The sequence below is a fragment of the Eschrichtius robustus genome, chromosome 5 (assembly GCF_028021215.1).
Source record: "Eschrichtius robustus isolate mEscRob2 chromosome 5, mEscRob2.pri, whole genome shotgun sequence".
Taxonomy (NCBI): domain Eukaryota; kingdom Metazoa; phylum Chordata; class Mammalia; order Artiodactyla; family Eschrichtiidae; genus Eschrichtius; species Eschrichtius robustus.
Genome location: NC_090828.1, coordinates 145,050,182 through 145,063,854, shown reverse-complemented (window position 1 = coordinate 145,063,854; position 13,673 = coordinate 145,050,182). Strand labels below are relative to the sequence as shown.

Below are 13,673 nucleotides of genomic sequence, written 5' to 3'. Positions count from 1 at the left end.
ATTCATTTTCAGTGTGGGTCTGTCATGTCTATTTTTAAAAGAATAACGTATAATCAAAATTTTAAGTTACGTTTGCCAAAAATATCAGGAAAAAGCTTGTTTTTCCTGGTGTTTTCCCCTTTAAATCTTATTTCTTCTTAGACAAATTGCATTTCCATCTTTTTGTCTTTACATTCTTCATTTCAGAAATCTATTCTTCTCAGAAGTGCATATGTATTTGAGCAGGAACAAAACTTCTTAAACAAGGCCAGAAGCTTGACTCCATCCTTAAGGGGCTCTTCTCTGCTTCAGCTTTGCCTTTCCCCATGGGGGTCAGGATTTTGTGGGACCAAGGTCACAGCGTCTGTGACCTCCCCTTCCATTCTAGACCACCTTTTGCAACCCTCAGTTCTCTGACCAAATAACTCTGAGCCCATTCCTGGGCCTCTGTGGCTATTTTTCCCAGATCCGTTCTCCCAAGGGTTGATCACATGATATAGGCCAACAGGGTAGCACAGAGGAAGCAATTTCCAAAGGGGTGTAGAATGGGCTTCCGTGTGGGCTGCGAGGTTCAGGGTGTGCTTATAGGCCCCCACGTTGAAGAGTGGAGCTGAGGGTGGCCTAAGGGCCACAGTCTAGGGGTGGCTCCCCTCACTGCCACAACCGTGCATTCTGGCCTAGAATTCTCCTTTGAAATCTGGCCTCTTAAGTTGTTTGGTAGATACATCAAGGAACGAGAATAGAAAGTATTTTGTTTAGCATTCTGTTCCGCTTACGTGTAGCTTTTCACGTCTAGACCTATGGTGTGTATAGGCCTCTATTGCTGCTCTTGTCCCAGGTCCACAAATTAAAGATCCGGTCAGAGCTGCTTCTTGGCCTTCCTCTTTTCCCGACTGTCTCTTCAAGTTACAGACATTTTCAGCAATATGGCCAAGAACCCTTCTTTTCCCCAGAGGTACTTCTTCTACTCCACAGCCACTCTCAACCCATACACAGTGGCCCCAGGTTCAGATCTCATGAGTTAGGAATAAATGAATATTTTTCCTGACACAAACAATATCTGGTAAATTCCTTTTGCCAACTCATTAAGGTTTCCATGAGGCTTTTTTGGTTTTGGTTTTGGTTTTGTAGCTGTGTATGATGTAGTGGAAGAAAAGCTAGAGAATGAGCCGGACTTCCAGTACATTCCTGAGAAAGCCCCGCTAGATAGCATCCATCAGGATGACCATTCCCTGCGGGAGTCGATGGTCCAGCTGGCTGCGGGGCTTATCACTGGAACAGTGCTGACACAGTTTGACGTAAGTAACGTTGTGTGGGAAAGGTGTTTGCCTGTATTTTCATGGCTTCTTAACTGCCTAATCTACTGTCAGTTAAAATTTATAAACTAAAATATTATTCTGAGAAATATTTGATATAAAAAGAATTCTAAAATGCAGAGTTTTAAAAAGTTGCTTCCAAAATACTAGCTATGGTTTCATTAATAGATATCTGTTTAAAACAGAGGGATAAGGAGGTTTTATAGGTATGTCATCAAGCTACATTTTCTCTGTAATTAAATAGCTGTTTTTATGAAAGGTTGCAGATAGACTATTATAGATGTAAAAATACTGAGTTAAAGGAAAATAATTTTGGTACCTTGTCATATTTAATCCTTCTCTAATTTTTGTCAGTGTAGTTAGCCATCATTAATATTTGTTGCTCTGAAGTGTATGTTATAGATAGGTGACTATAAAATATTTAGGGCACGTCAATTTTTCTTTTAAACATCTCTAAACTAAATGAAAGCTAAGTGTTTCCTACAGATTTGCTGTTTAAAACTTCAGGTACTTTTGCCGTAAGGAAAATTGTTTTTACTTGTTTTACTATTTTTCAAAATATATATAGTTCATGTCAGAGATTTTGCAAAATTCAGCTTTGCAAATCTGGTTCAATACCTTACTAAACCTAAGATACATCATTGTATAGATGTGGTATTCCAAGGAAAAAAAACCTGTTTCTTGATAGCATAGAAAGAAGTCTGGAAAACAAAATAGAAACTCTTGATGGCTTTCTGGACGCGTTCTTCTTTTTTTTTTTTTTTAGCAACTATATCGGAAAAAACCTGGAATGACAATGTCTTGTGCCAAATTACCTCAGAACATTTCCAAAAATAGATACAGAGATATTTCGCCTTGTGAGTATCTACCCTCTCTGTATGTTATGTTTAATCTTTTTAACATAACTTGATTACAACATTCTTTCTTTTAAATTTTTTCAGATGATGCTACACGGGTCATTTTAAAGGGTAATGAAGACTATATCAATGCAAATTATATAAATGTAAGTTTTTTTAAATTATGCCTTTGTCATTTGGAATAAGAGGGACCACTATAAACTTTGAGATTTATTCCAGAATCCATAAACAATGACAATCAACTCTTTTAGTATGTATCTCTGATAAGGACTTTTTTTTTAAGCAAAACTATTATACTGTTATAACACTTAGAAAAATAACAGTAACAAACACGTAAATGAATAATATGCCCAACTTAATTTACATAAAGAAAAGTACAAGTCAAAACTGCAAGGAATTACTACCATTTTTCACCTATTAGATTGAAATATCAAAAAGTTTGATAATACCCTATACACGTCTACAGCCTTTATCTGAAACCTTGGGGTCAGATATGCTTTGGGATTCAGAATTTGGAGGATTTTTGAAAGGTTATTCGGTGCATATACTGTAATAAGTAATGTCCCCAGCAGGCTATGGGACGTTACCCTATAATCAATATGTTGATATTCAACAGCAAACAAACTATGGATATTCCCACGAAATAGGACTGATAGACTATAAACAGGTTCAGGTCGGATATTGTTACCAAATGAGTCCAGCTTAGGTTAGGTGTACCAAAAAAAAAAAGAGAGAGACAAACTTACACTTCAGAGCATTGGGAGTTTCAGAATGTGGAGAAAGCGTTGTGGATTATTAAGGAGTTTACTGAGGAACAAGCATTCCTCGTACATTCTTGGTGGAAGTATAAATAGGGACAACCTCTTTGGAGAGCCATTTGGAGCCGTCTGTTAAAATTTTAAATGCAGGGCTTCCCTGTTGGCACAGTGGTTAAGAATCTGCCTGCCAAGGCAGGGGACACGGGTTCGAGCCCTGGTCTGGGAAGATCCCACATGCTGCGGAACAACTAAGCCCGTGCGGCACAACTACTGAGCCTGCGCTCTAGAGCCCGTGAGCCACAGCTACTGAGCCCGCGCACCTAGAGCCTGTGCTCTGCAACAAGAGAAGCCACCGCAATGAGAAGCCCACACACTGCACCGAAGAGTAGCTCCCGCTCGCCGTGACTAAAGAAAGCCCGCGCGCAGCAACAAAGACCCAACGCAGCCAAAAATAAAATTAATTAATTAATTAATTAAAACACACATGCACTTTGATCCAATGTTCTCATTTCTTCCTGTTGCCTATACAAATATATTTCTTCCTGTGTGCAAAAATGTTAGGTCTACAAATTATTCAGTGTAGCCTTGGTTATGATAGCAGATTAATTGGCCACAATGTTACATGAATTTATGATACGTTTGTACAGTAGAGCCATTACACAGTATGAAATTTTATGTACTAATCTGACATGATTTTAAAGGTAAAGTAGAAAAAAGAGAAACAAGATGCAGAACAACATTATATGCTACCATTTATATTTTACAGAAAAAAAGGAAGGTAGATTTGTGTGTAGTGTGTAGAATATCTTCAAAAGGATAGGATAGGAGCTAGGAAAAAGGATTGCCCTCCTGAGTGTAAACTGGAGGCTGGGATGGGAAGGAGACTTCTTTCCTCACCCTTTGGTATCCTTCCAGTTGCCATGTACACGTCACCTTTTCTTTTTTTTAATTCAATCTTAAAAATACAATAGGATGGTTCATCTTCTCCAAATACTTACAGTCTTACTTTCTGAAAATAATGAACTTAAAATATTTTTCCAATCTTTTCATGTTACATATATTATATATATAATTATGTGCATATTACATAATATTTATACATCACATTATACACATATATAATATGAAAAGTCTAAACTAAAGCCAATGGCAGAATTTTTGCTCCTCACAAAATTTACTAATCAGCTGGTTAGAGACAGTTTTTTTTCTTTTCCGTTATAATTTATTACAAGATATCGAATATAGTTCCCTGTGCTATACAGTAGGTCCTTGGTTTTTTATGTATTTTATATATAGTGGTGTGTATATGTTGATCCCAAACTCCTAATTTATCCCCTGCCTTTCCCCTTTGGTAACCATAAGTTTGTTTTCTATGTACAGGCAAACATTTTTTATTTCTATATCAATTCTCTGCCTCTGAAACAGGATTCTCTGTAAAGCTGCGCTTAAAAAAACCATAAGAGTGCTTTGGAAAATATTTAAATTCGTGTTTCCACTAATTGAAAGATAAATATGTATAACTACTGCACATTGCCAGGAAATTTCTGCTACAAGTAAAATAAATTGTTGATAAAGATTTGTTTTACTCACTTTGCAATTTATTGAGATTAGTTGTATTCAGTTATCATTCAGTAGATGATTTTCATGTGTTTGATCCTAGTAAAAAGTAATAATGCGAACGATTTTGTTTTTGTGTCCTTTCAGATGGAAATTCCTTCCTCTAGAATAATAAATCAGTACATCGCTTGCCAAGGGCCGTTGCCACACACCTGTGCGGACTTCTGGCAGATGGCCTGGGAACAAGGCTGCTCCACGGTTGTGATGCTGACCACGCAGGCCGAGCGTGGCAGAGTAAGTCACGCGGCCCAAAGCTTTTCTAGGCTGCATCGCGCGCTCAGTCAGGAGAGCCACGTCGTGTGGTCTCTTCCGTCACCTTGAAACGTCCTTTCTTACGGGGTCATGATTAAAATCATCACGGATAAGCGCTTAACTGTGACTGACACATAATAAGTGTGGTATAATAAATGTGATGTAAGTGTTAGCCATTATTATTTAAATGGACTAACATATACTTGATAAGGGATTTGTATCTAGAATATATAAAGAATTCATACAGCTTAACCATAAAATAACAAATACCCCATTTAAAAATGGCCAAAGGATCTGAATAGATGATTCTGCAAAGAAGATATTCAAATGGCCAATAAGGTCACGAAAAGATGCTCAGCATCATTAGTCATCAGGGAAATGTGAATCAAAGCCACCACGCGATACTACGTCATATCTAGTAGGGTGGCCAAAGTAAAGATGACAGAAAATAACCCGTGTTGGTGATGATGTGGCGACAGTGGAACCTCCTGTACCGCTGGTGGGTTTGTGAAATGGTGCAGCTGCCTTGGAAGACAGCCTGTCAGCTCTTCAAGAGGCTAAACGTAGAGTGACTGTAACTCAGCAGTGTCACTCCTAGGAATACCCAAGAGAATTAAATCCACGTCCACACAAAAACTGGTGCACAAATGTTCACAGCTGCATTATTTTTAATAGCCCCAAAGTGGGAGAAAACCCAGATGTACCAGATAAAATGTGGTATATTCATACAGTTGAATATTATTTGGCAATAAAAAGGTATGAAAAAGTGATACATGCTGCAACATGGATGAACCTAGAAAACATTGTGCTAGGTGAACAAAGCAGTCACCAAAGACCGCGTGTTTTATGATTCTATTATATGTGATGTCCAAAGTAGGCCATAGGGGACAGAAAGTAGATTAGTGGTCACCCAGGCCTGGCAGAGAGGGAGGAAAGGGGGCCAGAGGGACGCACAGGGATTACTAAGGGCTGTGGGTCTTCCTTTGGGGGTGATGAAAATGTTCTAAAAGTGATTGTGGTAATGGTTACACAGCTCTGTGAGTATACCAAAAACAATTGAATAGTGTATGTTAAATGGGTAAATTGAATGGTATGTGAATTGTATTTCATGAAAACTTTTTTTTTTTATCCTAATTATGAAAATAAATGGATTGCATTTGGCATTTTAGTTGAAGATTCTTTCTCATTGTTAACTTAAATCTAAATTAGTGTAATGGTAAAACAATGGTTTGGAAGCTTGTTGTAAACAGGATATTTGCAGTCTCAAAATATATCCAAACAGACTATTATTACAAAGAGAAAAAGTGACCAAGAAAAAAATGATACTAATTGGTAGATCTAGGTGAAGGGTGTATGAGAGTTCATTAAATTATTCTTGTCACTTTTCTGTAAGTTTGAAAGTTCTTAAAAATTAAAACATTTTTAAAATTGGAGAACCTGAATTATGTATATTTCTAAAATCTATTGATACCAGGTTAAGTGTCACCAGTATTGGCCGGAACCCACAGGAAGTTCATCCTATGGGTGCTACCAAGTCACCTGCCACTCGGAAGAAGGAAACACTGCATATGTCTTCAGGAAGATGACACTGTTTAACCAGGAGGTACGAAGGCAGGGGGTCTGTGGTTAGGGCTGTTTTGTTTAAGGTGGAGGCTTTGACAGGTGAAAATGTTTTCAGTCTGAGTCCTAGTTACTAGAAATATTAAAAAATTGCTGAGCTATATGCTTCAGTGGGATACTTCGGAATCTTATGAAGTGTATCCTCCTACTATACTATTTCCAATTTCTGTAGGTAAATACGAATGATCAGTGAAAACATAGTCTAGTAAATAATACTGATTACTATTAATATTGTACTCTTCCTATTCATAAAAATTATACCAGGGGTGTTGGCTATAGATTTCTTCCTCCACGTAATATCGGTAAGGTATTGGAGTCCATCTGTAGAAATGGAAAGAACAATTGAAAGCTATCAAATTATTCCCCTTTTTTAAGAGTGGAAGAGAGCAGTTTCACAGTCTTCCCAGTGTTAAGGAGGAAAAAGATCGTAGGCAGGACCTTCTGACCTCAGACAGATTATAGCTTTCAAATTGTTAGTTTTTCTTACTGCTGCCTGGGTCACTCCGCGTGGCTTCCAGAACAAAGCCAGAGTGGAAACCGACGCGGAAGCGACGGCTCAGTAACCCAGCTGGGAGACGTGTGGAGGGCAGCGTGCGCCTGTCCTGTTGTCCTGTTGGGCTGCCAGAGCCTGGACCAGCCACCTTGGGCGGAGGGGCAGTAGGGGCTTTGGGGGCTGAAGGCAGAAAGAAGTGATGCTAGAGAAGAGCAGACGGCACGGCATCCACGGCCAAGCCTTTGGAGACGAGACCACATCTCCCCTGGCCCCCGCACAGGCCGCTGCCATCGCCGCACCCCTCCCCGAGGGTGATTACAGGAGTCCGGTGAGACAGGGCCTTACTGACCAGAAAGGGAAGGAGCGCCACGTTGTGTGGAAGGATTCTGGCACTGGATAAAGCTAAAGTTACAAGAAAATAAAGTTTTCAAAATCTTAAGGGCTAGAGATAGGAGAATGAATTTTGGGTTTGGGCGTGTACACTGTATAGCTCGTGGTTGTATGACGAGGCAAGCCAGTAAGCTGGTTCTTCACTTTCCTAAATAGGCATGACAGATGAGCTTGTAGAGGGTTGCATCAGGTGATATGTGTATGCCATCGTTCTCCACCGGCAGATTATCCGTGGCAGTTGTATATATTTTAGTGGCTTTTCTTTGCAACGCTGAGTACCTCAGAACTATGCTAAGACACAAATTAGTTTCTAACGTTGGAGCCAATTATAATTGGGAAAATTAACTTGCTACCATCAATACATAGGTAGATAGATGAATAGACAGATAAATGCTACCCCAAAACTTAATAAAATATGATTCTACCTTACCCATTCTTGTAGATTATTGGTACCGTTAAGTTCTTTTGTTAACAATAATAGTCAAAGGTAATCTGTGCTAGATACCTTCAGTTCATCTGAAAAATTAGTTATCAAATTAAACTGAGGTCTCTTTGGGAATTCTTCTCTCTTAATTACCTTTCCATCTAATGTAAATGATAGTAACCAGATTTCATAGTGTTGAATGACTATAGCTACCAAGTATTGAGCATATGATTCCAAACAGCTGTGATTGGGTGCTTTGCAGGTCCTCTCACTGAATCCTTTTAACATAAGACTATCCCTCTGAGATGTAGATGTCATTTCATTTTTCAGTTGGAGAAAGTAAGGCTTCTGAATTAGCATCTTAACTGGCAAAGTTGACGTTTGAGCCAAGATGTATAAATTCAGTACCTTACTTTCTTCATTATACCAACTTTTGGCTCCCCAAAGAGAATTAAGTCCTGATTGATTTTGTGTTTTTATGCTCTCCAGTTTTTAACCTACATTTATTTTGAGATTTTATTTTTCCTGATTTCCATAATTTCACTTGCATTTATCAATAAGTATTAGCCCAACTTTGTTCGTTAAAAAAAAAAAATTTTTTTTTTACCTTACCTTTTTTGCTCACCTAACGATTCTTTAGTTTTCTTTTAAACATTTCTCTGGGATCTTAATCTGTTTTTGCCTGTTTACTTGATTATCATCCTAAAAATACTCTACAAATACAGAAATTGAGTTGTAAGAAGAGTAATAATCCAAGTGACTGATACTTAAATGGGTACAGCTGTTTCTGTAAAATGGTTTCTTTCCTTTTCCTTGAACTTTTGGGTTTTATTGAGTTTATACATTACTTTTTTGGCGGGGGGAATGAGAGTGGTTTCTTTTGCTTTTCTTTTGGTTTTTTAAAAAAATATATTTATTTATTTATTTTTGGCTGCATTGGGTCTTCGTTGCTGTGCGCGGGCTTTTTCTAGGTGCAGCAAGGAGGGGCTACTCTTCGTTGCGGTGCACGGGCTTCTCATTGCAGTGGCTTCTCTTGTTGCAGAGCACGGGCTCTAGGCGCACGGGCTTCAGTAGTTGTGGCTCGCGGGCTCTAGAGCGCAGGCTCAGTAGTCGTGGCGCACAGGCTTAGTTGCTCCGCGGCATGTGGGATCTTCCCGGACCAGGGCTCGAGCCCGTGTTCCCTGCATTGGCAGGCAGATTCTTAACCACTGCGCCACCAGGGAAGTCTATTGCTTTTCTCCTAAAGTTAAAATGACATGAATATTTGCTTATATTTTAAGGATTATTTCTAAGTCAGGTGCATAATTTTTCATTATACATAGAAAAATGAGAGTCGGCAACTCACTCAGATCCAGTATATAGCCTGGCCCGACCATGGGGTCCCTGACGATTCAAGCGACTTTCTGGATTTTGTTTGCCATGTACGAAATAAGAGGGCCGGCAAGGAAGAACCTGTTGTTGTTCATTGCAGGTATTTTGTTTTCTGTCTATTATGATTTGAGTAACTGACTAGATGTGTCATTTTTAAAAGGAAATACGTATTATATTTTGTCCTTCAGTTATGTTGTCACTCTGATAGAACTCGAAGCTAGGCTCTGAAGGTAGAAGGCAAAGGGTATGTTTTAACAGATGATTGACAGAAATTTTATCATAAGTAAGAATAATACTTACCGCGCTGATTCTTAGCAGTTTGTCTTCTTCATAGTTATGTCTTAAAGTTAATGGTATCATAGATTTGATGAAATACAGCATTGCAGGAGCTAGGTTGCATCCTGAGGTTTGGATTTCCCGCTCCTGGCCCCTCCTAGGACGTTTGGTGAGCATCTCACCTCCTTGGAGTGGCGCTGCCCAGCCCTCTCAGGAGGGACCACTTCCAAGAGCTCCGGTGAGCGGTGGCTCACACCCTCCTTCCTTTCACACTGAGCCCTTCTGCCCTCAAGGGACCGGATACAATGCTCCAGCCTTGCAGAGATCAGGAGCCAGAAGTTATTTTCTCCTTATCCAAGTGGTTTATTCAGAGGATGTATTAAGATATCTCTTTATCCTTAAACTTTCCAGCACTTTTTAAGAGCAAACTTTCAAATCATCAAAACAGATTGTAGACCAAATATTGGAGAGGCAAAATGGCAGGAATGGTGGACACGTTTGGCTATTTCATATCCTTATTTCCCAAGAGCTACTTTATCCACATTCACAGAGTACTTCACAAAGTTGTTCTTCACTATCTCAATGGTGAAGTTTAATGAAAATTATATTTGGTTTTAAAAATTGATTTTTGAGTGTGTAAAATAGTTGTCTTTTGTACATTTGTTAATGATTTATTATTGTAATTCTCTTATTTTGCATTTTAAAGCTGTTTCTCCAATAAGCTTCTATACCTTGTTCAGATTTTAAAAGCTGAAATGTAACTTTTAAATTGTATATTTGCAACTAACAGTGGGGGAGGGGTGGTTACAAACCATTTAATCTGTATTAAGTGACTTTTTTTTTTTTTTGGTTTTCAAAATAGTTTCCAGTTGGCTTGCTACTTTTGTTAATATAAAACATTAAAATCAAATTGTTCTTCTACTGTAATATGATTCAGTACAAAAGGCACAAGAAGTGTAACAGAATTGTATCAGACCTTGCCCCATATTTGTCTTTTTTAGTGCTGGGATTGGAAGAACCGGGGTTCTTATTACCATGGAAACAGCCATGTGTCTCATTGAATGCAATCAGCCAGTTTATCCACTAGATATTGTGAGAACAATGAGAGATCAACGAGCCATGATGATCCAAACTCCTGTAAGTACTACATACCTCATGTATGGGTGTGTATTCTCAATGTGATGGTTTTTGTTATCAGTATATATTTCAAACCATACTTTTCTCTTTTTAATTCTCTGCCAGGAGCTAATAACCCTAGCACAAGGGCCAGCAAATACTGCCAATGAGCCAAACTCGCCACTTGTGTTTATAAATAAAGTTTTATTGGAAACAGCCACAGTCATTTGTTTACGTGTTGTCTATGGCTGCTTTCACATTACAGTAGCAGAGTTGAGAAGTGGCAGCAGGCACCATGTGATTGCAAAAACGAAAATATTTGCTATCTGGTCTTTTACAGAAAACGTTTGCCAACACCACCCTATCATGCTAGTTCTGGACTGCCTAAACAGGTGCAGAGGAGGAATGTGCCCTGGGTTACTTAGTCAAATGGAGTGCTGAGAACGATAGTGTTCCTAGACTGGAGAATCTTGATAGACCTGTTTTCAGTGAAACAGCTGTGGGGAAATTGCCTTTCTTTTTTACATAAGAGCTTAAATTGCAACAACAAAAATCATCGACATTAAGCTACTAACTTACTATATTCTATACTGACTCTGAATTATGTTCCAAGAATCAAAAGAGGAATCATGGAATTTTAGAGTTAACACTAAGAGTATTTTTTATATTAAGCCATTGTGAAATGTTAGCACAGTTGGTGGCGTTAAGGTTACTGAAGTGAACTGACCTGTGTGATAAGTGCCTGTCATTTTTTTAGCTTTTAATTATGGAAAATTTCAAACATACACAAAAGCAGACAATATAATGAACACTGTGTTGCATACTCAGCCCCAACACTGGCCGTGGCATTTCCTTCATACTGCCACCTGTTCTCCCCATATTTGAAGCAAACCCTACACATCGTATTGTTTTGTCCATACATATTTTAGTGTGCCTGTCTAAAAGATAAGGAGTGTTTTTTTCTTCTAAACAAAACCACAAGACCGTTATCACACCAAAGTATAATTAACAATAATTCCCTAATATTAGCAATAGCCAGTATTCAAATTTCCAGTTGTCTCATATAAATCATGTCTTTTTAAACTTTAGAACAGCTTTATATAATTCACATGCCATAAAATTCACCCTTTTTAACAAGTGTACATTTCACTGTTTTCTTTTATATCACGGAGTTTGGCAACCATCATTGCTATCTAATTTTAGCACATTTTCATCACCCCAAAGAAGACACCCTGTACCCATTTTTCCCTGTTACCTTCCCCAAGCTTCCCCCAACCTAGCCATAGGCAACCATTAATCTACTTTCTGTCTCTGTAGGTTTGCCTATTCTGACCTTTCATGTGAATGGAATCATATAATTTGATCTTTCATAAATAATTGGCTTCTTTTAATTAGCATAATATTAAAAGGTATATACATTCTGTAGCATATATCAGTACTTCATTCCTTATTCATTGAATAGATACACATTCATCTGTTGATGGAAATTTAGATTGTTTCCACTTTTTGACTCTTATGAATAATAATGCCATAAGCATTTGTGTATATGTTTTTGTTTGGAAATGTTTTCATTTCTCTTGGGTATATACCCAGGAGTGGAATTGCTGGGTCATATGGTAACTCTGTTTAACCTTTTGAGGAACCATCAGACTGTTTTCCTAAGCAGCTGCGCCATTTTGCAGTCCCCTGGCAGTGTGTGAGGGTTCCATTTTCTCCACATCATTCTCATCACTTGTCATTATCTTTCTTTTATTTTAGCCTTCCTAATGAATATAAAGTGGTATCTTGTGGTATATAAAGTGGTATCTTGTGGTTTTGATTTGCATTTCCATAATAACTAATGATATCAAGCATCTTTTCATGTGGCCATTTATTTGTATACCTTCTTTCGAGAACTGTCCAAATCTTTTGCCTGTTTTTCAATTTGTTTTTTCGTTTTATTGTTGAATTGTAAGAGTTCTTTATATTTTCTAAAAACAAGTCTCTTATAGTTCTATGGTTTGCAAATGTTTTCGTTTATGCTATTCTTTCACTTTCTTGATTACGTCATTTGAAGCACAAAAGTTTTTAATTTTGATTACATCCAGTTTTGTTTGTTTTGTTTTTAATCACATACACTTTTGGTGTCATAGCTAAGAAATCATTGCCTAACTTAAGGTCACAAAGATTTATTCCTGTTTTTCCTTCCAAGAGTTTTATAGTTTAGCTGTCACATTTAAATGTCAGATCCATTTTGAGTTCATATCTGCACGTGGTGGGAGGTAGGAGTCTACCTTCATTCTTCTGCATGTGTATCTCCAGTTGTCTCAGCCCCATTTGTTGAAAAGACTGTTCTTTCCCCATGAATTGTCTCTGGGTCCCTTGACCGCAAATGTAAAGGTTTATTTCTGGACTTTCACTTGTATTCCATTGATTTATATGTCTGTTCTTATACCACACTGTATTGATTACTATAAATTTGTAATAAAATTTGAAGTCAGGAAATCTGTATCTTGCAACTCTGTTCTTCTTTTTCAAGATTGTTTTGGCTACTCTGAGTCCCTTGCATTTCCATATGAATTTTAGAATCAGTTTGTCCTCTCTGCAAAAAAAGCAAGACAGGGATTGCATTAAATCTATAGATCATTTTGGGGAGTGTTGCCATCTTAATGATATTCCGTCTTCAAAAGCATGAACACAAAATGTCTTTCCATTTATTTATGTCTTCATTAATTTCTTTCAACAGTGTTTTGTATTTGCACAGTCTTAGCATTCTTTTGTTAAATGTATTCTTAAGTTTTTTTTAGTCTTTTTGGTCCTATTGTAAGTGGACTTGTTTTCTTGATTACATTTTAGGACTATTCGTTGCTTGGATATAGAAATAAAACTGATTTTGCATATTGATCATGTATCCTGCAATCTTGCTAAAGTCATTTATTAACTCTAATAATTTTCTGTATGCATGAAAGTAGATTCCTTAGGATTCTTTATATATAGATCATGTCATTTGCAAATAGAGATAGTTTACTTCTTCCTTTCCAGTATAGATGCCTTGGTTTTCTTTTCACCTTTTCTGGCCCTGGCCAGAATCTCCAGTATAGTGTTAAAAGGAAATGGTGAAACCAGACATCCTTGTCTTGTTCCTGGTCTTAAGGGACAGTTTTCTGTTTTTCACCACTAAGTACTAATAAGGTTAGCATGGATTTTTCATTAATGCCTTTTATC

General features: G+C 37.8%; 1 protein-coding gene across 2 annotated transcripts in view; it reads left to right on the top strand.

Annotated features, from left to right (window-relative positions):
- PTPN4 (protein tyrosine phosphatase non-receptor type 4) overlaps window positions 1–13,673 on the top strand; it is a 182,224-nt gene that overhangs the window by 165,590 nt on the left and 2,961 nt on the right. For both annotated transcript variants that reach the window (XM_068545383.1, XM_068545384.1), the window contains exons 20-26: window positions 1,111–1,277; window positions 2,062–2,152; window positions 2,237–2,298; window positions 4,615–4,761; window positions 6,254–6,382; window positions 9,029–9,177; window positions 10,355–10,490. In XM_068545383.1, the coding sequence (XP_068401484.1) occupies window positions 1,111–1,277; window positions 2,062–2,152; window positions 2,237–2,298; window positions 4,615–4,761; window positions 6,254–6,382; window positions 9,029–9,177; window positions 10,355–10,490 (881 nt within the window). The remainder of the gene's footprint in view (window positions 1–1,110; window positions 1,278–2,061; window positions 2,153–2,236; window positions 2,299–4,614; window positions 4,762–6,253; window positions 6,383–9,028; window positions 9,178–10,354; window positions 10,491–13,673) is intronic.